At 47.2% G+C, this 27,664-nt stretch overlaps 2 protein-coding genes across 2 annotated transcripts in view; one reads left to right on the top strand and one right to left on the bottom strand.

Moving 5' to 3' along the window:
* Window positions 1-20,653, bottom strand: part of ncf4 (neutrophil cytosolic factor 4) — a gene marked incomplete at its 3' end in the record, with an annotated part of 154,745 nt that extends 134,092 nt beyond the window's left edge. Inside the window, 3 exon segments of the mRNA XM_084318851.1 lie at window positions 6,313-6,472; window positions 17,401-17,485; window positions 20,578-20,653. Of these exon segments, the coding sequence (XP_084174977.1) occupies window positions 6,313-6,472; window positions 17,401-17,485; window positions 20,578-20,609 (277 nt within the window). The 5' untranslated portion in view covers window positions 20,610-20,653.
* Window positions 1-27,664, top strand: part of pvalb7 (parvalbumin 7) — a 107,435-nt gene that overhangs the window by 67,570 nt on the left and 12,201 nt on the right. The gene's annotated exons all lie outside the window — the stretch shown is intronic.

Here is a 27,664-nt window from a genome sequence, read left to right as displayed (position 1 = left end):
AGTAGCAAGCATATATCTATGGTAGCAAGGCTCTCTGCCTGCAGTGCCTGCCACTAGCTGTGTGTGACTCTCAGCGCCCCCTGGTGAGCCCCCTGGTGCCCTGCACCTGTTGTGACGAGATTATTTCGATTACACACGCACGTTATGAACCATTGATTAAAATATCCATGTGCGTGGTGATTGTGTTGGGCAGACAACATGTTTGATAAAAACGCTAAAACTGGGTCAATTTCAATACTTTTTTTTCCATTCTTCATGAAAGTCACCGTTGGCCTAGTCCACATTGTTTATTGAACAAAAATACAACGTGAAGGTTGGCCTTTAAGGGGTTAAAATCCTGAAAATGAATGAATATTTTATATGTATGTTGAGGACTGAAGTTAATAATGGAATTCATAAAAGAAAATGTTAAAGAAATTCATAAGTAAATATATATATATATTACATGTAAAGTACATGGGACATAACACATCCCAAAGGATACACCGTGTGCAGTGTTTTAGTGGGGTGCACGACAAGTGTAAACAAGACAAACATTTTCAATATACATAATTATGTATAGTATACAATGCAGAGTAGTTACAATACAATATAAATGGGATGAGGTAAATGGGATGAGGTAGCTTGTGGTGCAATGTACAATGCAGAGTATTTTCAATACAATATAAATGGGATGAGGTAAATGGGTAAATGGGTAAATGGGATGAGGTAGCTTGTGGTGCCACCTTGTGGTAAGGTAAGGTAAGGTGCAAGGCTTGCTATGTGCAATGAGTTGCCAATAATATAATATATAAATATAAAGTGTTATTGTCTAAAGTGTGTAAAGTGGGTGCGTTGTCCATTTAAAGTGGGTGTGTACGTGTGGGTGTGTGTGCTGTGAGTGTGTTTGATGGTTTGTTACATAGTGTTAATTGTCATTGAGCAGGGGCGTTATTATGCAGATGAGAATTCTTACGCGTACGTTACAGAATGGCTTAGTTCAGTGGGGGAGAATCTTGTGACATGTAAACTGGACAAATGCGCCAAAATGAGATTTACATACATAGACCCCATTGATACAAACCCACATTGCTAGAAAACAATGCTAAACACTGGAAAAGGCCATTTATAAGATAGTTCCCCTTTAATCAGAGCAGCATAACTGGACCGCATACCACTTTAACAACCTTTAGAGGTCAAACGGATACACAAACAAAAAATAGATTGTGTACTTTTACTTTAGATATTTAAGTACATTCAATAGCAAATACTTCTCTACTTTTACTTAAGTAGAATTTGAATGGAGGACTTTTACTTTCACCAGAGTACTAATTTATCTGCGTATTTCTACTTTTACTTAAGTAAAGGAACTGTGTACTTCTTCCACCACTGCTATTCAACTTTATTAAACTAAACACACCAGTCCATACATGGGGATGCGCATGCCACGCAGACTTGCCAAAAACTGCTCATAAGCAGCTTAAATTAGGAAGAATCTGGGTCTGTCCCTGCCTATGCTCAATGCCCATGTGCGATTTCAGATTGGTTTGCCAACCCACTGAGGCGAAATATGGATGGAGATGGTCTGTTTTCCCCATTTTATAGTAGGATATTTTGTCAGAGCAAATGAGCTAATCAAGTAGAAGAGGCTAAATATATCCAGACTCTGGCCATCTCTCCCTGACTCCATAGCAGAGACACTCATACACTCCTTTATCACCTCCCATCTGGACTACTCCAATTCAGTCCTTGCAGGGCTACCCAGCAAGGCCTTGAACAGGCTGCAATATGTCCAAAACTCAGCTGCTAGGGTTCCCGCACCAAGCCCTGGCACCACATCACTCCAACCCTCATCCAGCTCCACTGGCTTCCAGTCAAGTCCCGCATTGACTTTAAGATCCTCCTCATCACCTACAAATCCCTTCACTCCCTTGCTCCCCGGTACCTAGCCGACCTCCTCTCCTGACTCTGGTCTCCTCTCCATCCCTAGTCCCTACCACCTACCTGCGCACTGTCGGTCCCAGAGCCTTCTGTGTTGCCGCACCCACCCTCTGAAACTCCCTCCCTCCAGACATCCACAACGCTACATCCCTGGACTCCTTCAAATCACAACTCAAATCTTACGTCTTCACCAAATATATCAATGACTCTGCCTGACTTCCCTCTTTTTACACAATGTTCCTCTGATTTCCTTCCCCTTAGTGTGTCCCCCTCCTCTGTTAAGCGCCTTGGGTTTCCTGAAAGGTGCTATATAAATTTAAGAAATTATTATTATTATTATTATTATTATTATTATTATTATTATTATTATTATTATTATTATTATTATTATTATTATTATTATTATTATTATTATTATTATTATTATTATTATTATTATTATTATGTGCCACGGTACCCAAGTAGAATAATCTAGTCTAAAGTTGTAAATATTTAATAAATCACATGGTAGGGGGTGTCATCTGCAGTGATGCCAGTATCTAGTTACTAAGTAACTAGTTACTGTAATCTGATTACTTTTTTCAGTAAATAGTCATCTAACTTGTTACTTTTTACAAGCCAGTAATCTGATTACAGTTACTTTTCCAAGTGGCTGTGCGTTACTATTTAGTTACTATCTCATAATGCTGATGATAAGAGAGCCAGGGGTACAGTCAGCTAGACTGGAGATGGGACGTGCGCTCGTGCACGCACGCTCACAGCCACACACACATGAGAATAACAAACTATAATACCATGTTTTATATTACACAACGGTTTTACAATTTTATTTTTATCATTGTTGTCATTCTTATGTTGTGGCAGCAGCAGGGGGGATGGCGACGACTTCGTAACCTAGTTACTTTCAAAGTAACTAAGTTACTTTGATAATCAAGTAATCAGTAAAGTAACTAGATTACTTTTTAAAGGAGTAATCAGATTATTTTTACAAGTAATCTGTGGCATCACTGGTCATCTGAATTGACGTCAATAATCTCTTCAATTTTATGCAACTCACGTTGACATTCCTAAAAATACATGTCAATCAAGGCATACATACAGTAAGTGCGAGAAGTCTGAAAAACCAGCTTATTTTTGTATCTTTCACGTGCGAAACGCTTGCGGGCCTGGTTAATAAATCAGAGCCATCTGTTTTTTAAATATGTCGGGGATCTGGTCTTTCTTGTCCAACACTGGAGTTTCCCATAATGTAGATGTGTTTCTTTAACTCATTCCCCGCCAACGACGAGTATACTTGTTATTGGGCGCCAATCGTTGAACGCCAACAACGAGTATACTCGTTATTTGATAGTTATTTCTTTTATTCGATTCATTACAGGCACACAGACTCGGGGTTAACATGGGGAATCAGCCTGAGAATGTAAAAGTGCAATACCGGCCGCATCACGCTAGACGGCGGTATCGAGCACCCTTTGTAACATTGCATCCTGGCCTGTGGGACGGCCAAATGTCTCGGGTTTAATTTTTCCTTCTCGGGTGAGGCGAATGGTTCTCTCGGTTCCATTGAAGCGTGTCAAATATTCCCGATCCATATGTTGTGGTTGATTATGCCGTGGACCAAATGGACATTGGATATACCAGATGGCGATCAAACAATTGGAATATTATTTTTGGAATACTCCCGATCACAGGTAAGGACGATTTGACGTACATTTTTGCTTGATCCTGCAATGCAATGATACCGATCGGGCTGATAAGCGTTTTTAGTGTTCAATGCGAATGCCGTTACTGACAATCAAATTATCAGAAACGACCCCCCCCCCCCCCCTTTCATGCATTCATGATGGAACATAATACCTATGATATAGATTTGATTTCGGGATAATAGCGTATACAGGCAAGAAATGGCAACGTCTATAGTGGAATTGACGTGTAGGGCTATAACTCAGCATTTCATGACCATACTTATATTCACCACGGTATAACACGGGAAGGCATGGATGCAAAAATGTATTCTTTTTCACATATTGAATGATAGATAGGTGATGTCAAATGGGCCATAGTATTGTATCCATAGCTATAATATAGAATATAGTCTCCCAGTCTCCCTCCTAATTGCATAAAGTGGGAACTGGATACCAGACAATGTATTTTGTGTTTACTGCAGAGCGGAGGGACTGGGAGACCCATGTTACTGACCAGACACTCTATATCAGTGATGGCTGTATGTAGAGCTATGTATTAAAAAAAGATTTATTAAAAAAAAGTTGTAATACCATTTACCTTTAAGACCAACCACACCCTTATATGTCCTGATACATTCAAAGGCACCCACCCAACTCCACCACTACACCTGCAACACACACACACACACACACACACACACACACACACACACACACACACACACACACACACACACACACACACACACACACACACACACACACTCTTTATTCTAAATGGCTGCATTTATATAGCACTTTTATCCAAAGCGCTTTACAATTTGTTCCTCACATTTTACCCATTCACTCACACATTCACTCACCGACAGCGGAGGCGACCATGCAAGGTGCCAACCTGCTCATCAGGAGCAGTTAAGGGTTAAGTGTCTATTCTGTCACCCATCTCCCCCAATCAATGGTCAGTCCCCCCGTTCAAAGTCATCCAGCTTCACTGGCACGGACGCTCTCTTTCAGCACCTTTTAATCAATATGGACATTGACAGCTCCAACAGTTTTGAAAAGATAGAAAATGTACCCCCTCCCCCACACTGGTATAGGAGCAATTCCTGCAAGCTGTCACTGGACACCTGATCCGTTACCATGCGAACCAAGGAGCAAATGACTGTGCATTATGTACAGAAAAGGTTACAGGGTGACGAGGCAGAACTACTAGGTTGGGTTCCCAAAGCATCCTGGCACTGAGAGAGTGCTTCTCCTCCGCTCTCTTGGGAAGCAACAGGGTGGGTTCCCAAAGCATCCTGGCACTGAGGCGATGTCGCTGTAACCACAGTGTCAGCTGATGGGACGACAATGATCTCAGCGCTAAAGACGGCGTTGGGAAACCAGATGTCACAATAGACTGTGGTTTGTCACCAGACAGCAGGTATTCGTAGCTTGTCGGTATAGGGAGGTGTAGTTTCCTGCACGGTCCACCATCATCATATCATTGGGAAAATGTATTATCGGCTATTGTAATAATTCTGCCTCATGAACATTGGCAAGCTATCCATTTTTGCACAAAATGAGTTCCCTTCTATCACTAACATTATTGTTTAAGCATTTTTGGTTGAAATAAAATTATACGTAATTATTTTACGATTAATTGCGAATTGTTTCATGTTGAGCTATAGATTGTGGATGCATGCTTTATTTGTTTTAAATGAGACGATTTATAAATGTGTCCATTGGAAATACATGGCAATTTCAAGCGAGGTGGACCGGCCGGAAACAACAAGTTTCAAGTTTCTCAAGTTTCTTTAATAGTTGTCATACAGAAGTACAGAATACTTTTATACAAAATGCTTCTTTCTGTTACGCTCCAGAGACTGTGCTAGACAAGAGATAAGTATGAAATAAAATAGTATAGCATGTAATAATAGAAGTAAAAATAGAAGTCACGTACGTAGACTTGACGTATGACGTAACCACTACACCTCCCTATAGGGTTCGAGGTACAGTAGGCTTGAAGGGATTATTCCTGTTTTTGTCTCTGTGATCTGCATCGACGGTTACTATAAAGGACACACCTGCTGCAATGTAGCCTACTTGTAAAGTGAATGCAAGCTACCATGTGCAGTATGAGTTCACAGATCAGGTATATTTAGGTACTATAGAGATGTGCTCACATGTGGGCATGCATGTGCACACACACACATAATGTAAATAATTCATAATCCCCATCGCACACACACACACACACACACACACACACACACACACACACACACACACACACACACACACACACACACACACACACACACACACACACACACACACACACACACACACACACACACACACACACACACACACACACACACACACACACACACACACACACACACACACACACACACACACACACACACACACACACACACACACACACACACACACACACACACACACACACACACACACACACACACACACACACACACACACACACACACACACACACACACACACACACACACACACACACACACACACACACACACACACACACACACACACACACACACACACACACACACACACACACACACACACACACACACACACACACACACACACACACACACACACACACACACACACACACACACACACACACACACACACACACACACACACACACACACACGCATGCATGCACACTGACCAGGCAGAGATGGCAGGGTGCAGGTGTTGGAGCCGGGCTTGTCGGAGTTCTGAGGTAGATATTTGGCCTCCAGGTTGTGATGGAGGCTGAAGAACTCCCGGTATCTTCTGTAGATCAAGTACTTACTGTGTCCTTTAGTCTTCACCTCTATCACAAATATCTGAGGGGGGGGGGGGGGGGTAGAGAGGGGAGGGGGAGGCAGAGACAGAAAAAGAGAGGGAGAGACAGAATGGGGAGAGAGAAACACAGAGAGGGAGAGAGAGATAGAGAGGGGAGGGGGAGGCAGAGACAGAAAAAGAGAGGGAGAGAGACAGAATGGGGAGAGAGAAACACAGAGAGGGAGAGAGAGATAGAGGGGGGGAGAGAGGGGAGGAGAGAGAGAGGGGGAGAGAGGGGGGGGAGAGAGAGAGAGGGGGGAGAGGGGGAGAGAGAGGGGGAGGGAGAGGGAGGGGGAGAGAGGGGGGGTAGAGAGGGAGAGAGAGGGGAGAGAGGGGGGGAGAGACAGAAAGAGAGAGGGAGAGAGAGAGAATGGGTAGAGATAAACACAGAGAGGTAGAGAGAGAGGGAGAGAGAGAGGGGGAGGCAAACACAGAAAGAGACATCTCAATATTGACCATGATTATTCAAGCAGCCCTAATTTTTATTTTTTTTGTATTTTTTTTTATTATTATTTTTTAAACAAACACATAAACAAACATGACAACACACGATTAGATATACAAGCATTGTAAAACAGTGTACATCAGTTAACTCATCGTTTGGATAAATGTCTTATACAAGATATACCCCTAATACCTGCTATCTATTCCCCTACACACATATGCTCCTGCTCGCACCCCCCGCCCTGGACCCCCCCATGGATAATCCATCCATTATCCTTCGCTCATAACCAAACACTACCATTAAATGCTAGCTTTTATTCTCTCCACCACTTCTAACCACATTGTCAATTTGGATTCATTGAGACCCAAAATTCTTGCTGTAGATATTTCTAGATAAATCACATCGAGATATGTAAGAATCCAGACCTTTCGGCACATTTTTTCCAGTTGAAACCATCGTGATGCTATCAGTTTTTTAGCCACTGTAATACCAGATAAAACCAAACTCTTTTGTTGTATAGTACTTGTAACTGAGGGGTACAATTCCCTGACTGTATTGATAAGTATGGTATCATTAAACCACTACCGCTTTATGTACTTTAACTACTGGCCACACAGTACATGATATAGATATGATGAACACTTTCCCACCATGAAACCAAGTCCACACAAATGTATAAATCGAATATTTAATATATAGCAAAGGGTATATACAACGTTCACTTAATGACATTTATGATTTGAATGCACTTGTAAGGCAAATGAGTATTTGTAGGCAAATCAACATTGAATGTCCAATCTCTGGTTACGCAGGAAGCAAGTATACAACCTGGTTATTTAGGGAACTATAGCGATGGTACTTAAATGATTATAGCTGGATATACTAAAGGGGGTCCCGCTGGTTGTAAGTCAGTAGGGGGGGGGGGTTAGGAGAGCCGCTGGCGATATCCCATCTGGCCAACGATTTCTTGGGAGAATTCAGAGTGCTGAACACGGTGCCCACAGAACCTTGGTCCACAGATGAATACCGTTGGGCCCTCTTGTAGACGGTAGCTGCCGGTCCACAACGAAGAGACGTGAGGCGACCTCACTCGGGTTAGAGCGCCGTCTCACCTGGACACCTCTCGGGGGTAGTTCCAACACTTACCAGTGTTGGCTGTTATCCATGGCATAATCAAAGCACCCAAAGCAAGTAGATAATCCAAGCCGTGTAGGGCTCGCCGTCGTCCGGGTAAGGTAATCCAATGTGCAGGTCCACTCGTCCTGGCCCAGAACTCCTCGGATGAAAGCACCACACGTGGTCTGCCCAGCCTGGTTAAGACTCTAGATAACGCGAGGAAACGATGGGGGTACTGCTCACTTTATAACTCTAACCGAACGATGCACCATACATAATAGACTATTATTAACTTAATAGAAATACGTCCCACTCGACGGTATAGTGCCAAACTATGACAATTCAACTATTAATCCACACGATGTCTCAATGCCATTCTGAGGCCAAGTTGACCATACTGCACCACACGTGTATCGTGGGTGAGGCTTAACGTCTTGCCACTAGGTTGGAGGGTAAAGAACTAAGGGCTAAGGGACTAAAAGAAAGTTCTACTTTACTTGCGCCATATATATATGCGCTGTGAACAAATAGTACCATTCGTATTTCGCCAGACGTATTCCTACGCGGAACCGGGCTAGTAACGACATGTTCGTCGGCACGATTGAACTTGAACCAAGGGGCTTGGCTGCTGGCGCCAAGTTCTTGTCCAATGAGAGAATGAAACTATTATGGGCTGTTAGTAGACTAAAGGGATATTCAGTGTATATGTACAAGGAATATACAAGGGATATCAAACGATATACAAATACTATTAAATATATATCCATAAATAAATATATATATTCGGTTTAATCTGATCCTTCACAACAGCCGCCCCCTAATTAGTCCCACCTAATTAGCTAAGCAGAGACAGATTAACCGCACTGTCTACCACTCAAGGTCCGCTGTAAGGGTCAGTCAACTCACAAAGTCGTGGGGTCATGGTCGTCATCGATAGTGTCTGGGAGTCTGGGCAGTTCTATCAGCCTCGCCACGGGTCGTGTGTAAGTTCGCCCTTGGACGAGCACTTCAGCTGCTCGGACCTTGCCATCGGCACCGGTGATCACTTTGCTTACGCGGCCAGCCGGCCACATAGCTCTGGGTAGTGACTGGTCGATAATCATGACGACTGTTCCTTCTGTCAAATTGTCTCTCTCTTTTACCCACTTCTGGCGGGTCTGTAGAGACGGTAGGTAGTGGAGTAGAAAGCTGTTCCAAAACTTGTCAGCTAGTACTTGACTGTACCTCCACATTCTTCGGCCGTTCGCTTCTTCAGGCCTGTACATTGTCTGGGGTAGCGCGGGGTCCAGCCGCCCCATCAAGAGTGTGTTGGGGGTGACTGGGTCGACATCTGCTACATCACTGGAGACGTAGCCGAGGGGCTTGGAGTTCAATACTCCCTCGATCTCCGTGAGGACTGTCATTAGGACTTCTTCCGCTACAGTCTGGGCCCCAAGCACGGCGTACAGGGCTGTCTTTATAGAACGTACTTCTCGTTCCCAGGTTCCACCGAAGTGGGGTGCGTTCGGGGGATTAAACTGGAAGTCAATCTGGGATGGAGCGAGGTGGGTCTTAAGTTCTGGGCCCATAGCTTGGAAGCTCTCTCTCAGCTCTCTTTCTCCGCCTTTGAAGTTTGTCCCGTGATCAGACAACAACGTAGACGGTTTTCCTTTCCGTGATGTGAATCTTCGGAAGGCCATAAGGAATGAGTCTGTGCTCATGGTTGGAAGGAGTTCGATATCTATCGCTCTGGTGGTCATGCATTTGAATACAATACCCCACCGCTTCTCGGTTCCTCTTCCTTTCTTTATATACAACGGGCCAAAACAGTCCATGCCTGTGGAGTGGAATGGCTTGTCGCCGAGTCGGAGGCGACAGGGAGGTAGGTCAGCCATCCGGGGTATGCTGGGCTGCGCGCGCCACTTTCGGCAGTCTAGACAGGTTCGCTGGAAGCGTCGCACTGCTTCTCTCCCTTGAAGTATCCAATAGCGACGTCTGATCTCCGCGAAGACTCTCTCTGCTCCTGCGTGATGCACATCCTCGTCGTATTTCTTTATGATCAGCTCTGTGACCTTGTGTCGGCTGTTCAAGACTATCGGGTACTTAACGTCATCCGGTAGATTGGGGGCCCTCCGCAGACGACCACCCACTCTGATGAGATTATGGGCGTCGCTCTCGGGTGCCAGGTGGAGCAATCTGCTGTCTGATGGGACGGGCTTTCCTCCCTGTAGACAGTCTAGCTCGTCGGGGAACGAGTCTCTCTGGGCTCGTTGTAGTAGAAGAAGTTCTGCTTCTTCGTAGTCAGCTGCTGAAATGTCAGTGGTGGGCTGAATCTCTGGGTGGTGCCACAGGAATGTCTTTAGTTGCGCACTCTGTAGGGTGAGGCAATCATCTATGTTGGGGTCTGTGGAGGCGACTGTGCTCAGTCCACAGAACATAGGTTTCTTGTTCTCAGCCTCCTCTTTACTCGCTTCCCGTGGGGTGGGCGTAGGCCACTCTTCTTCCGGGAGCTTGAGGAACTCTGGTCCGTCACTGTAGATGTTGCGACGGGTGAGGTCATCTAGGGACATTCCCCGGGTGATGACGTCAGCTGGGTTGTGTTTGGTGTCCACATACCGCCAGCTCGCTGCTTCTGTTAACTCTTGAATCTCTGTGACTCTGACTCCCACGAAGACCTTGTATCTGCATGAATCAGACTTGATCCATGTGAGTACTGTCGTGGAATCTGACCACAAGATTGTTCTGTGCACCGGAATGGTGAGTTCACGTTGGATTAACGTGGCTAGATGCGCTCCTGCTAGGGCTGCGCAGAGCTCTAGACGCGGGATAGATTGTTGCTTTCGTGGGGCTATTCTTGAGCGAGCCAGGATGAAAGCAGTGTGTATCTCTCCTCCCTTCTCTTGGGCACGCAAGTAGGCCACCGATCCATAGGCTACTTCGGAGGCGTCACTGAAGACGTGTAGATCCATCTTGCATGTCTCTGGCCTCACTGTGGGTGGGAAGTAGCTGCGGCGTATATTGACGCCTGGGAGTGAGCGGAGTTCCGTCTCCCACTCTCTCCATGTGGAGGCAAGGGGTGCGGGTATTGGGTCGTCTCAGCCCTGGTCCTCGTCCCATAGTGCTCGTACAATCATCTTTGCCCTGGTGGTGTAAGGTAGAATACATCCCAACGGGTCATATTGTCTGGCGAGTGTTCTGTACACACTCCGTCTGGTGGTCGGTATCGCCGTCGACCTTCCCTGCTCCGTGGTCAGGGGTTTGTGTCTATAGTGGAGCGAGTCTGTTTTGAAGCGCCAGACTAGTCCTAGTGTCATTTCTTGGGCTTCTCCTGGGATTGTCGCCATCCAGGTCTCGCTGCTGGCAGCCTTGTCCGCGGGGGAGAGGCTGCGCAATACGTGCAGGTCGCTGCTGGCCCACTGCCTGAGATCAAAGCCGCCTTTGATCAGGGAGGCGCGTAGCTTGATTAGGAGAGCCTCGGCTTCTTCTTGAGTCGAAACGCTTTGTAAACAGTTGTCCACGTAGAAACTGTTCTTCACACTGTGTCGGACCTCTTCATCTGCTGCTGGGTCCTCTGCGACGTGTTTCTGTAGTGCAAATGTAGCACAGCACGGGCTGCATGTGGTTCCGAAAGGGAGGACTTCCTCTTGATAGATGGCTGGTTGCTCATCCCCGATCCTCTCTCTCCATGGTAACCGCAGCAAGGGCTTCTCTTCTGGGGAGAGGCTGCGTAATACTGGGGGGTCGCTGCTGGCCTGCTGCCGGAGATCAAAGCCGTCTTTGATCAGAGAGGCGCGGAGCAGCGCACGGCGTCGCCAGTCAATCTTCGTTACGTGTCCCGCTGTGATTAGCTTCTCAATCTCAGCGCGGTACACACTCTCTTGAGCGGGGTCTTTGGCTAGGCGCCGCTCTGTGTTCAATAGATACCGCTCCGTAGCTTCTTTCGTGGCGTGAAAGGTGGGCATTCCCTCTCGCCTCAGGAGTGGAGTTGCGTATCTCATCACTCCGCCGACTGTGACTCTCTTTGTCCCTTGCTCGAGGAGGTTTATGGCGTAAATGTCTTCTTTAGAACGAATGTCTTTCTTTTCGTTCTTAAAGGGCATTGTCTCTAGTGTCCATAGCCTCTCGACATGCTGCAGGAGAGTGGTGTCTTCCTCTGTCACTCTGGAGTGGAGGCAGCTAGTGGCTGCTGTTCGGTTGAGAGATTTAGCGAGGGGGCCTTGTAGTGTCCATCCTAGGCGGGTCTCGACTGCTGCAGGACAGCCTCTGGGTCCTGTATGGACCCGGTCTATCGGGACTATGAGGTCTGCATGGTCGGAGCCTATCAGCAGGGTCGGGGTGGCGCCGTCTATGAGCGGGATAGGTAGTTGACGCAGGTGCACATATTTATCCATCAGCTTGGCGATGGGGTAGGTGTACTGTGATAGTCCTATTTCTTGGCTGGTGAAAGCATTTGTAATCCTATACCGTCGCTCTGGCTGCCCGCTTGCTGCGATAGTGAAGGAGACATTCTCGCCTTTTATCGTCTTTAAATCTCTTCTTATTGTCCGAATCGTCATTTGGTTCTCGCTCCCCCGCAGTCCCAGCTGGGCCGCAGCGGACGCGAGCAGAAGGGTCTTCTCTGACCCGTCATCAAGGACGGCGTAAGTGTCCATGACTTTTTCTTGGTAGCTCAATGTTACACGGACTACCTTTAAGAGCACTTGGGCGCCGCTGCTGCTGGCGGGGTCAATGTACATGACACTTGCCTTTGTGCTGCTCGATGGTGCAGGTGCAGGCTTTCTTCTGTTACTGTCGTGTAGGACATCTAGGTGGGCTCCGTCACACCGACTGCACCTCTTCTTTAGGCGGCACTCGGCTGCCATGTGACTGCGCGCACATCGGTAACAGCGCCTGTTGGACTTTATCCATTGACTCACTTCTTCTGCATTCATCTTGGTGAACAGGTCACATTGTGACAGCCAGTGTTCCTTCTCGCAGTACGGGCACACCATCTTCCACTTCTCTTTCCTCGAGGGGGTACTGTGGTTCTTACTGCTCGGTACTGATTCTGATTGGTGCATGACAGTCACCGATCTTCTTCCATCGTTTATTCTCCTGGGTCCCTCTCTGGAGCTTGGTGTGCTCCGCACGAACGTATCCAGTCGTAAGCTGCTGACTTCTCTCGCCAGGAAGTCGGCTAGATCGAGGAGGGATGGTTCGGGACCGTTAGGATCACGGTGGTCTCTCTGCCGCCTAAAGCGCTCTTGTCTGGCGGGTGGCAGCTTCTCTAAAATCCTCTCGACGTTAGAGTTGGCGTATAGCTCGTGCATACCCTTTTCTCGTTGCGCTCCCAGCATCCCTACCAGGGACTGCACTTTTATAGACAGGTCGTCTAATGAGCGATTGTCTGTTGCTGGGGGTAGGCGATCAATATGCCTTATCTCTTGGATTACGTAATCCCATATACGTCCATATCTCTGGTCCAGCGCTGCTAGAGCCGCGGTGTATGGGGTCGTAGAGGTGGCATAGGCTAGCGCTATATTGTGCGCTCGGGGTACTTTCAGGTGCTTCAGTAATATTGCATACTTGTGGCGTTCATCAGCGACATCCACCATCATTGTCTCTAGGCACATCCGGAGCTCCGTGTACTGTGCTCGATTCTCATAGGTGAAGTCTGGAAACGTCGGTGTACCAATGTATGACGCCGTGGATGGCTGATACATCGGCGAGCGTTGGGGGAGAGGCCTCCTAGGCGAGTCTCCTCTTGCGCCTCTCTGTGGGCTGGTACCGGCAGGGTACCATGGCCCGCTGGTCCAGGTGCTATTCCTCGGGGCTGGTCGTGCGTCATGCTCACCCGTGAATAGAGTCGGGGGTCTGTAGCGCAGCGCCGCGGGGGTATAGCCTGGGCTGTACTGGACCTCCTGGTCCGGTGGAGTACTGTGCTGTCGTCGGGCTTGGTTCTCCTCCTCTCCCTCTTCTTCTTCTATCAGGTCCTCTAGATCCTGTAGTCGTTTATTTAGTTTCTCCGCAGTGTATGCTGCTCCTTCCTTGTAGCTGGGTCTCGCTTGGACCGGTCGGGGAAGGGGGTCTGCGGGGGGTATAGGCTTGGTCTGTTGGTCAAGTTCAGGGTCGCTTGCTCGGTTAGGAGACGCTGCCCTTGACTGTTGTCTCGACGAGTTCCTTGAACCCCTGGCGGAGGGAGAGGGTGTTGCCTTGAGGATCAGCTGCTCCATTAGCTGCGCTTGTAACTTGTCGCGCTCGGCTTGTAGTCTGTCGCGCTCGCCCTGTAGTCTGTCGCGCTCGGTTTCGCGCTGGATGAGAGCGAGGTTGCGCTCTGTTTCTCTTTGGGCACCGGCAGCGGCACGCTGGGTGTCTGCTCGGTCTCTTGCCATATTCTCTTCCGTCTGAAGGCGTCTCATCTCCAGGCGTATGCGCTCTTCTTCGCTCCGTTGCTGTGTCTGGAGTCGATCGCGTTCACCCTGAAGTCGATCGCGTTCACCCTGGAGTCGATCGCGTTCGGTCAGGCTGATGAGGAACGCCTGTGATAGCATCCTCTCCGCTTCGCTGGGGGAAGACGGTTGTAGAGGTGAGCCGCTCCTGGCTGTACTCGTTGGGGAGTCCTGGAGCTCTATCTCCTCGGCGCTCTCCTCATCTTGTTCCGTGCAGAGTTCTCTCTCTGTAGGGTTGTCTTCCTCCCGGGGCTGGTCGGGGACTACTTCTTCGGTATTGGCGGGGGGTAAAGGCATGTCAGCTCCGTCCTGGTCCCCACCGTGAGCTTGGTCAGTTACATTAGAACCCACTAGGGCCTCTGTGGTCGGGGTAACCTGGTCGTTAAGGTCAGACATAATTTTACTTTCTACTTTTACCGCGTTTACCGTTTGTCGAAGGCTAGGTAGTTGACTGACAGCGTAATCCTCTAAGTACTGAGGTGTCTGTCGTCTGCGCCGCGGGCGTTCTACGTTAGGAGGACCGTTTCGTGGAGTGTTCATCATAGGCCATTTCAATATTAATAACACTATATTAATATTACACTAGTTACCCTCCGGCTCGAAGGACCAATTGTAACTGAGGGGTACAATTCCCTGACTGTATTGATAAGTATGGTATCATTAAACCACTACCGCTTTATGTACTTTAACTACTGGCCACACAGTACATGATATAGATATGATGAACACTTTCCCACCATGAAACCAAGTCCACACAAATGTATAAATCGAATATTTAATATATAGCAAAGGGTATATACAACGTTCACTTAATGACATTTATGATTTGAATGCACTTGTAAGGCAAATGAGTATTCGTAGGCAAATCAACATTGAATGTCCAATCTCTGGTTACGCAGGAAGCAAGTATACAACCTGGTTCTTTAGGGAACTATAGCGATGGTACTTAAATGATTATAGCTGGATATACTAAAGGGGGTCCCGCTGGTTGTAAGTCAGTAGGGGGGGGGGGTTAGGAGAGCCGCTGGCGATATCCCATCTGGCCAACGATTTCTTGGGAGAATTCAGAGTGCTGAACACGGTGCCCACAGAACCTTGGTCCACAGATGAATACCGTTGGGCCCTCTTGTAGACGGTAGCTGCCGGTCCACAACGAAGAGACGTGAGGCGACCTCACTCGGGTTAGAGCGCCGTCTCACCTGGACTCCTCTCGGGGGTAGTTCCAACACTTACCAGTGTTGGCTGTTATCCATGGCATAATCAAAGCACCCAAAGCAAGTAGATAATCCAAGCCGTGTAGGGCTCGCCGTCGTCCGGGTAAGGTAATCCAATGTGCAGGTCCACTCGTCCTGGCCCAGAACTCCTCGGATGAAAGCACCACACGTGGTCTGCCCAGCCTGGTTAAGACTCTAGATAACGCGAGGAAACGATGGGGGTACTGCTCACTTTATAACTCTAACCGAACGATGCACCATACATAATAGACTATTATTAACTTAATAGAAATACGTCCCACTCGACGGTATAGTGCCAAACTATGACAATTCAACTATTAATCCACACGATGTCTCAATGCCATTCTGAGGCCAAGTTGACCATACTGCACCACACGTGTATCGTGGGTGAGGCTTAACGTCTTGCCACTAGGTTGGAGGGTAAAGAACTAAGGGCTAAGGGACTAAAAGAAAGTTCTACTTTACTTGCGCCATATATATATGCGCTGTGAACAAATAGTACCATTCGTATTTCGCCAGACGTATTCCTACGCGGAACCGGGCTAGTAACGACATGTTCGTCGGCACGATTGAACTTGAACCAAGGGGCTTGGCTGCTGGTGCCAAGTTCTTGTCCAATGAGAGAATGAAACTATTATGGGCTGTTAGTAGACTAAAGGGATATTCAGTGTATATGTACAAGGAATATACAAGGGATATCAAACGATATACAAATACTATTAAATATATATCCATAAATAAATATATATATTCGGTTTAATCTGATCCTTCACAACAGTACTGCATATTCAAAAACATCATTCAGCAGTAATATAGAGGGGTGTACAGGTATATTCAGAATTAAGAGATTTGATAATTGCTGGGTCACTTCTTCCCAGAATATCTTAACTGGTGGGCAGTCCCAATACATGTGCATAAATGTCCCCTCATCCCCATTTGTACATAAGGAGCATTTAGAGTCTTGTTTAAGACCCATTCTGTTCAGTCTTATAGGAGTCAAGTATGTCCTATGAATATAGTTAAGATTGATTTGTTGATGGTCCGGGTTCCTTGATGCAAGTCGAACATTTGCCCAGGCTTCTTGCCAATCAAAATCTTTTTCTAGGTCTGGTATATCCCTCCTCCAAACAGAGTCTAGGTGGAGGGTTTCATACGAAGCCGTTAGTAATTGATGATAAAAATCTGATACAAAACCTCTCGATGTCTCTCTTTCATAGAAAAATGTGTGGTATCTGTGGTGTGCAATTGGTATCTTTAATGGAACACCGTGAGTCTTCAAACATAACAATAATTGTGCGTAAAAAAGATATGTGGAACCGGTGAGATTAAACTTTTTTTCTATTTCATCATAGCTACAAATACCCTGTTTGTTGAAAACATCTCCTAATGTATGTATGCCTTGCTTTTCCCATCTAGGGAATCTTATAGGTCGTTTTCTAATCAGGAGTGCATTGTTATTGAATAAGGGAGTATGATTATGCCATTTATGTGGATTAGAATATTTTTTTTGTGTTTCACGCCATATCCGGATCGCATGTGTAATTATGGGGCCAAATTTCAGTTCGCATTGCTTAATTGATATTTTGGTGTATACTATGTCCTGCAGTCTCTGTGGTGCTACTATATTTACTTCTAAATTTCTCCAGGATACTGATGCTTGGCCCTAATTTGTAGTGTAAGTACAGTATTTGCTATATTTTTTTATCAGTAAATAAATGTGCTCTTACAAAGTAGTCGATGAATCCTTTCTTCACCTCAGTGTCAGCGACAGTGGCGCTGGTGGGGATGTTATCTGGGAGCTGGTCAAAATCACTGACAAGGAATAAAAGGCAGAGCAACAGAGTATTATTTTTTACCGTGTTGACAGTGTGTCTTCAAACCCTCAACTCAAGGTTGTTTTGACCACAGCAATATAAAGCAAGCATATGGACTGTATTTATATACTGCAGCACTTTTATGCAAAGCACTTAACAACTTATGCCTCACATTCAAACATTCACGGCAGAGGCAAGGTGCAGACCTGCTCATCGGGAGCAGTTGGAGTTAAGTGTCTCACTCTAGGACATTTCGACACGCTGCCCAAGAGGAGCCGGAATCGAACCAGGAACCATCCGATTACTGCTCTATACCCCCTGAGCCACGGTCACCCCAATTCTGAAATGTATAATGTTCTGTATCATAATCATCTCATTTGAGAAAAGTTTTTAAGTATTTAATTCATCGGTATGGCTTGATTGAAATCCAACAGTAATATAATGTTAGCATAAAATATGAATGTTACAGTACAAAGATACGCTGTAACAAATTATGTCCAAGTTGTACAGCATTTTATGCTGAATGCTGAATTAATCCCCGAGAGAGGATTAATTTACTTATTATATCATATTCACATTAGATAGTCAAAAGACTGCTGTAGAGCAATCATCCTTATCTTACACTTGACTTATCCACAAAATGTGAATTGTGTTTCTGCGGAGCGGAATTGCCCAAACCACCTGGACGCCTCGTTGCACAAAGCATAAACGTGCAGCACAGTGGCACAACACAGAGCAGCAGTGCACAGGGTGGTACAACAACCGCACGCACACGCGCACGCGCACAAAGACAATCGAAATAGGCTGTTCCCAACTCACAAATCCAAGTATTTATGATGGCAGTAAGTGACTGATAGTCCATTGTTAACAAACAATGCAAAAGTTGACAAACTACAGCTTCAGCTTTAAATAAATACATTTAAAAAAGTAATGTGGCCTCGCTGTTGATTGATTGATAACTTTAATTAACAGATTGCAGAATGGGTATACAGTACAGTACAGCTCAATACACACAATTGTTAAGGGGATGCAGACCAGAGAAAGACTTTCACGTGAAATACAACAGCTGAAACATGTAAATACAATAATAACGCCACTCAAAATAGAAGGTACTGTATAGTATTCCTTACATCCATCTCGAAAGTCATGGAAAAAATAGTATACGAACAGATCGAAAAATACCTCGCGGAAAAAAATCTAATCTACGAATTCCAATCTGGCTTCAGAACATCCCACTCCACTGACACATGCCTTCTCTACTTGAACGACCACATCAAACAAGAGGTGGACGCGGGCAAATACTGCGGCATGGTCATGCTGGACCTACAAAAGGCCTTCGACACTGTCAATCACACCATTCTGATTGACAAGCTAAAAGCAATTGGTTTTGATAGTTTATCAGTGAGCTGGATACAATCCTACCTGGAGGGGAGGGAACAGATGGTGGAAGTAAACGGTACCCTATCCCCCCCCCTCACAGTGAGCTGTGGTGTTCCACAAGGAAGCATACTAGGACCGCTACTATTCCTAATTTATGCAAATGACATGTCGTCAGCTTGTGACTACAACTTGTTCCTGTTTGCGGACGACTCAGCCCTGCTGGTCTCTGACAAGAACAAGTTACAGGTTGAAAAAGCCCTCAGCTCGGAACTAGGCAAAATCTGCATATGGCTCGCCGACAACAAACTATCATTACACATGGGCAAAACAGAGTCCATTCTCTTCGGTTCAAATAACAAACTCAGCAAGACTGACGACTTCTCGGTTACAGTGGGTGACAATATTGTCACAAGGAAAGATGAAATTACCTACCTGGGTTCCATCCTAGAGGCTAATCTTTCCTGTGACAAAATGGCATCCAATGTAATAAAAAAAGTCAACCAACGAACGCGATTCTTGTACCGGATCTCCTCTCTGGTAAACAAGAATACCCTGAAGACTCTAGCAGGAGCACTCATTCAAGGGTACTACGACTATGCTTGCACCTCATGGTACCAAAGCACCTCAAAGGCACTAAAAAACAAATTACAAACATCTCAAAACAAGCTAGTCAGACTACTACTTGACCTGACTCCTAGAACCCACCTCACCCCTGCCCACTTTGACAACCTAGGATGGCTTAGAGTAGACGACAGAGTACAGCAACTTGCAATGGGCCTGGTCTACAAGATACACTACGCGACCAAGGTACCCATGTACATGTCAAAATACTTCCCAAAGGTCAGTGAATACCACGATCACAACACCAGAGGGAGCTCCACAAATCATGTAAAACCCAGATTCGGCTCAAACAAGGGACTAAACACGTTTCGCAATTATGCCACATCAATGTGGAACGCCCTACCCAAAGCTGTAAAGGAATGTGAATCACTACCCACCTTCAAAAACACTCTCAAAAAACACCTACGTGAGACTGCAATTCGAAACTGGCCCCTACAAATGTCCTAACCTAGTTGTACAGTAAATGACCAAGTAAGGCTTTGTCAACATTCCAATGTACAGTGTAAAATGTGTGTGTGTCCCCTACCCAACCCCCCCCCCCCCCCCCCCCCCCCCACCTCCAATGTACAGCCCTCACCCAACCCACCCAACCCCACCCCACCAACCTCCTCCAATGTACAGTTTCTACGCCAAATGTATATACACTCCTTTTCTGGACACTTTTGTATCACAAACAGTACTGTATTTGCAAATCTGATATGTCATAAATGTATAGATGTAGCAGTACTGTCTATCTGTATGTCATGTATGTCATATATGTTATGATGAATTGAAAATGGGGGACCCTGGTGGAAACAAGACGAAAGTCTTTCTCTGGTCTGCATCCCCTTAACAATTGTATGTATTGAGATGTACTGTACTGTACCCATTCTGCAATCTGTTAATAAACTTTTCAATCAATCAATCAATAGTCAAAACCACAAACAGTACAGAATAGGGCAAAAGCGCACGACACGCACGTCTGTGATACTAGCACAAACCCCCAAGGTTCCGCTTTGGAATTTGCCGCTGTCGTTTAATTTTGATGAATAAAATGAGAACTATGGTAACTTCTACAGTGGAATATCCTACACCGGACGAGACACTCACCTTTCATCCCGTAACTGCCGAGGCAGCGGCATAATGTGCAGATGTTGAGGTTGGAGTTGACGGAAGAAACTCTCAGTTGACTGGAGCACCTGTGGCTGCTATTACAAGTTACACTGATGTAACGACACACCGGCGACAGCACCAAGTGAGACTGAAACAAAGAAATACAGGAAGCAATTGTTCCTTAAAAAAGACGCTTTTAATGGCAATGGCTTGACTGGGCGTGTCACTCACACAATAAGCAAATCCACACAGGTGGACAATGTTTTTCTAAATAATAGCAAAGGTTTGTGTAGGCCGTTTTATCACCCACACACCCCCAACAGCGGTGCTGCAGTGCTGTGCACATTGCACAAAAGACCACCAAGGGATAGCTTTGACCACGCATCACTTGTTTCCCTTTTTGGTTGTCCTTCACGGATAGATAAATGCTACATATTGCTGTTGATCAGTCAGCTGTTGAGAGAATGCGAAGAGATAATTGGAATGGAGCCTTTGGGGACACGGGCGGTTCTATCATTATTAGATCACATTAGATATTAGCAAAGCACTGTAAGTGGTACTGTGTGTGTTTGTCTTGTGTTTCCTTGTGCCTGACCCAGTCTCCCGCCCGCGCCCACACCCATAATATTTCACCAATATGGGAATTTAGGAAGAACCCATATTGATTCCATATTTATTTTCATATAGCCAGAGATGGACACTTCGTCCATGAGCAGCAGTATGTATTTCAACACGACGAGCAGGGCATCCTGTCTGTAGCCTGTGGCCGTCCTCAAGCCGACCGCGTCACACTTACATTCAAGGGTGTATTTATCTTCAAGGTTATACCAGTTGCTAGCCTTTGTTTGTGTGTGTGCGCATGCGTGCTGCATATAGATTAATGTCACTGCATATTAGCCCTGTATTACAGCTCTGAAATAGAACAACACTACAAATTACTGTTCAGGGAATCCACGTTGAGCTGAGACACATGCACACACACACCAACAAGTCACAACAGAGGTGTGATTGGCTGAAATGCTTCTCATAATACAGGCTTGTTTACATTGACAGCTGGTTACCTTGGAGACGTTATGAGGAAACAGGAGAGAGGACCCACAAAAAGTTGACCCACACATTGGACCTGTATGATAAAGTCATTCAATTCAAAAGTTACTTATTTCTTCCACTGGTAATGCTTGGTTGATATTCAACAGTAATACTGAACATGTCGGCATCAAAGATGATTAAACTGGACTTTGAAGAAGTCTTTATTCATTGCACACATTGACAATGTTGTCATGCAGCGACACACACAAGTGATTGGTGGCACACACAGGAACACACACATTGCACTTTTCTTTAGTCGCCGATTAAATATTGTCTCTACGCTTGACCCATCCCGTCGTCCTTCCCCACAAGGACAGCCGGGAGCAGAAATGGGCTTTGGCGTGGGGCCGAGCCCGGGGACCAATCCAAGTGCTCCTGTCCGTCTTCGTCAGGGACGCGACAGCATTAGCGATCTGTTCTGCATGTTTTTTCCATTGGGTTTTATATTTTGGAGGGGAAACCCTTGCGAGCACAGGGAGAACATGCAAAGTCCACACAGAAAGGCCCGGGAGATACCCCACCTGGGTATACCTGGCAACGCGGCGACCTGGGCCCCAAATGGGAATCGAACCCTGGACCTTCTAGCTGTGAGGCGACCGTGTTAACCACTATACTACGTGCCGCCTAACATTCAAAGATGAATGTTACAAGGAAAGACTTGGGTTCGATTTACAGTATAGGCTGTACAGTGTGTAACTGGATACAGAATGAAGGTTATCCTATAACCCTAGTTACATGAGTTCTTGTGAGCGTTCTGCTCTAGTGGGATTTAACCTCATGACCTATATATCACTGAAAGTTTTCGCTACATGCACCTTCACTTGTCCGGCCACACCCATTTCCGCTTATGAATATAAGCGAGGGGCTTGACCGTGCTTCTTCCTTCCCGAGTCTTGACCTTCATTCAGAAGACAGTCAGGGGTCCTCAGTGAGTGATGAGCAGAACGTTCACAAAAACTCATGTAACTAGGGTTATAGGATAACCTTCGTTACATTTCGTTCTTGCTTCACGTTCTGCTCTAGTGGGACACAGGAACGGAGCAGGACGCGGAGAGCCCGACAAATACACCCGCTGAGGTCCCCTTACAACCATCAGAACACTGGGGAGGGTCCGGGCACCCCCACCCTTCCTAGTGAGGGGTGGGGGGGGGACAGGACACTGACTGCGGAAAAAGGGGACAGCACTAAAAAAATGCACAGGTGATTAGAAAGCGGGACAGAAGGACCCGTGTCTACCCCACCGCGCGTCCTGCTCGCTACCAGGGAAAAGTATGCGAAGCATAAGCTTGTGTTACCGCTCCCACACCTCGTGGGGTCGGGGTTGTTGAACCCCGGCTCTGCCCATGAGGCGTCTCGTGGGGTCGGGGTTTCAAACCCCGCCAGCGAAGCCTTAGCAGCAGGGCGTGGAGGAGGTCCCAGCCCCATGGACCACTCAAAGGCAGGCCTGCCGCCGAGTCCAGGAGCCAAGACCTGACAAAGGGACCTGGTGAGGTCAACGAGGCCGTGGCATCGAGACCTCTCCAGGTGTTTATTCGTGACACCACCCTTTAAACCGCCAGCGCATCGGACAGGACACAACAGGTGAAGGCCCTTCTCCGCCTGGCACGCCTCGAGGACCCCCTGAGGAAGAGGCTCTGAAAACTCCTGGAGGAGGAGGCTCAGTGAGGAGGCTCTCTCTCTGAGGAGGAGGCTCTGAAAACTCTCTGAGGAGGAGGCTCTGAAAAACTCCCAGAGGAGGCTCTCTCACTGAGGGGGAGGCTCCAAAAACTCCCTGAGGAGGCTCTGAAACTCCCTGAGGAGGAGGCTCCGAAGCTCTCTGAGGAGGCTCTCCCCCATAATCCCGTGGGGTCAGCTGGCATACCGGGGAGACAACCACTCCAAAAGAGGGGGTTGATCCCTTAACCCAGTTCCTTAGCAAGAGCATGACTCAACCCGTGCCCGGAGGACTGTGAACTACAGAGGATCGCCTAGAGGGGCTGACTGTAAAAACAGTACCCCGACGGCCCACCCGCCGAGCGGGGGGGAGGGGAGGGTGTTCGGCACGCCGTAAACAACGTCATAATCTCGCAGGGTCATAATCTTGCGGGGTTACGAACCCTGACCCCGCCAGTAAGCCTGTGTCTCGCGGGGTCGGGGAAGGTACACGTTTCGATCAGAACACCACAGGAGGCGCCACCGAGATGGTCTGTAAAATAACAGCTCACGGTGGCCCACCCATCGGGCGTGAAGCCCCCCTGTTGATGCTTGCTCTGCCCCGCCATTTCTTCCTGGAAATGCACGCAAGCCTTCGAGCTGGCAGATACATTTTCATGAGCAGCGCTCGCCTGACGCTCGGCAGAGGTAAACTCCCTCCCGGCCGACCGCATAAACGCCGCTACACCATTCGGACAGACCAGGGTGCGCTGGTCCCTAAGAAGGCTATTCCAAATAAACATTTGAGAACATGCCCAGGGCCAGGCACTGACATCGGCCCCTTAGGACCAAACACTGATATCGAACAGCGCTAGGCTCGTAAAACCTGAGAACGCCGTTGGCCGAATTTTGATAAGAAAGAGCCCCAACCCATCGTCTCTCCCCCCTATTTGGGTAAACCGGAGGAAGACCGGTCCTCGCAAGGATACCGACACAGGATTTATACACAGAGCCTGGGAAAAAACCATCTGTCACTAATTCCGCTCCCACGAGAGAGGAAGACGCCAGTTTTATCCCATAGAGACCTCTCATTCGACAACGCGAGGTGGGATCTGCCACGCAGGTCTCCTCCGCTTGTCCAGGGACGCCTGCTCCAGCCACAGGTGCCACTGGGTCAGGGTGGCCAGAACTCGCAGCTTCCCCGCGGCTATGTCCTGGAGCTGCATCAGGTGCAGGGTTGCCCCCAATGCCTGAGTGAGGATGTAATGCTGCTCGGGACCCAGGTCTTCCCCACTCAACATCAGCCCCGACTGGAAGCGTGCCAGCTGCACGATGCTCGTTGTGGCCGCCAGGCTCTGAGTCGAGGCGATGTAGGCCTGGCCAGACTAAAAAGCCTGCTGCCGGACCGACTTTCCCCTCTGCAGTGGATTTTTCTTGGGCTCCCACACCATTTCTGGGCAAAGGACGGCTGCCAGTGGTTTGTCAAGCACGCCACCCTTCAAACCACGGACCAGACCCTCCACCTGCGTAAACGGCAGGTAGGAGGAGGTCAGGCCCGTGATGCGGGGCACCACTTGTCCCCGAGCCACGTAGGCGTCCATGGCTGGGAAGGCGGGGCACAGCATGCTCGACCTGTCCAGCAGGTGTTTCTGGAAAACGTGGCCTACCATGGCATCGGGGATAGGCGCCGGCAGGGGCGCTGGCACGGAATACCGTTAGCGAGCGCCACCACCACCATGTGTAACGGTTCCAGGGAGGACAATGTGAACATTGGTCTCCTACCTCCCTCCAGTGGTCTCATGGCGCCATCTAGAGGGCACCGCAAGATGGTGCAGACCACCATTTTGTGTTGGATGACAATAATTGAGTTAATTTCTTCATGTATGTTGTCCTGGGCTTTTCCTTTCCTTAATTTAATTTTAATTGTCATCCTCCTGTCTGGTTGTTGTTTGTGATATTGCTTTGGTTGTTGTTGTGATATTGCCTTTGTGTCTAGTTTGGTGTTTGTTTGTTCTGTGTTTTGGATTGGCCTGGCCAGGTGGTGTCCCGTTTTTTTGTGCTTCTTTGTTTTCTGTGTATCAGTTCGCGTGTTCTCTAGTGCCAGCTCGGCTGTGCCTTCGCTTTTGTTTTGGTAATATATATAATATATATATAATATACGCTTGCTCTCTTGGTTCTAAAAATAAATATAGAACACTACGTTTTGTGAAGAGCAACCACCGTCTCCATTCTCCTATCATTCTGCAGTTCTGGGGCTCCTCCGTCAATCCACATATTGGGTTCTACTTTTCCCCCGTTTCCTAACACCATCCTTTTATACTCGCCACAAGGTGGAGTACCTGGGTGGCTCCGCCTAGAGCGCCCTCTAGTGGGAACAGATATATATGCAACTAGACAGTCACTGGTGGAGACAATTATATATGCAGGTAAACAGTTACTAGTGTAAACAGCCATATGTACAGTTAGACAGTTACTAACAATCCTACACAGAGCCTCTGATCTCAACAAGCACCTATTTTAACAAACAAAAAATACCACATACAACACCTTTAATATTATTATAAATTCACACTTTGAACATCTCCCTCCTCAGCCCGTCTCGCTCTCTGTTCCTTCCCGACTCTCACTCTCCCTCTCGGTCTTTCCACCATGTCTCCTGCTCCTCTCTTGCTCTCTCTCTCTCTCTCTCTCTCCCACTAGCACCATCCGCCCCGTCCCCCCTTCTCTCTCTCTTTTTCTTTCACAGTGCTGGCCATTAGAAAGTGCTGAGGAGGGGTAATTTAATAGAGCGGAGAGAGCTACGAGTTTCAGCACAGGGGGTCACATAGGACAGAGGGAGGGAGGGAGGGAGGGAGGGAGGGGAGGGAGGGAGGGAGGGAGGGAGGGGAGGGAGGGAGGGAGGGAGGAGGAGGGAGGGAGGGAGGGAGGCGGAGTAGGAAACACAAGGAATGGGAGACAGTTGGCAGCACACTAGCTATTTTAGTAGTTGAAGAGCTGAGGCAGAAAGGATATGATTTGCTCTCTAATCTGTGGCCTGTGCTGGTGGCTGAGTTAATGAGAGCGCAGAGGAGCCGGTATGAAGGTCAAGGGCAGCGCGAGGAGAATCCACCCGTCAGTCGACACCTGTGGGACTGAGCCAGCGGGAAATGACTCAGTGGAACTGGGGGTTCCTCGTTTCCACGGTCCACACGCACACACGCACGCACACACACACATGCGCACATTCATGCTTGAGCGTGCGAACATATGCACACACTCACACACACTGTATATTCTTGTCTACATATATACACACACACACACATACACATATATTCTTGTCTACCTATATACTGTACACACACACACACACACACAAGGACTTATACAAGGGTACTACGACTATGCTTGCACCTCATGGTACCAAAGCACCTCAAAGGCGCTAAAAACAAAATTACAAACATCTCAAAACAAACTGGTCACTACTGCTTGACCTTACTCCTAGAACCCACCTCACCCCTGCCCACTTTGACAACCTAGGATGGCTTAGAGTAGACGACAGAGTACAGTAACTTGCAATGGGCCTGGTCTACAAGATACAATACACGACCAAGGTACCCATGTACATGTCAAAATACTTCCCAAAGGTCAGTGAATACCACGATCACAACACCAGAGGGAGCTCCACAAATCATGTTAAACCCAGATTCGGCTCAAACAAGGGACTAAACACGTTTCGCAATTATGCCACATCAATGTGGAACGCCCTACCCCAAATCTGTAAAGGAATGTGAATCACTACCCACTTTCAAAAACACTCTCAAAGAACACCTACAGGAGACTGCAATTAAAAACTGGCCCATGTAAATGTCCTAACCCAACCCCCTCCAATGTACAGTAAATGACCAAGTATGGTTGTCAATATTCCAATGTACAGTTTTGCTTGTACAGTTGTACAGTGTCCGCCCCCCCCCCCCCCACACCGAACCACCTCCAATGTACAGCCCCATACCCCACCCACCCCACCTCCCCCAATGTACATAGTTTTTACGTCAAATGTATATACTCTTTTCTGGACTCTTTTTGTATCACAAACAGTACTGTATTTGCAAATCTGGTATGTCATAAATGTATAGATGTAGCAGTACATCTAAGAAGGGAGATCCCCCCTTGAATGGCCTCTCTAAGGTTTCTCTCCTCCACACTGCCTCACAGGTTTTAGTGAGTTTTTCCCTTACCTTCACGTGGGTATGTCTGGGAGTGTTTGCATTCTTTCATTTATTTGCATTTATTTTAAATTTGTTGGACCTTATGGTGTTCTTGTTCTGTTCTTGACTTATTGTTATGTTTTCTTCTTGACTTGTGTAAAGAAGACATGTACGGC

The sequence above is a fragment of the Notolepis coatsorum genome (assembly GCF_963971535.1).
Source record: "Notolepis coatsorum genome assembly, chromosome: 7".
In the NCBI taxonomy this organism is placed as follows: domain Eukaryota; kingdom Metazoa; phylum Chordata; class Actinopteri; order Aulopiformes; family Paralepididae; genus Notolepis; species Notolepis coatsorum.
Note: the sequence above shows the minus strand (reverse complement) of the source record. Positions and strands in the feature narration are given on the sequence as shown.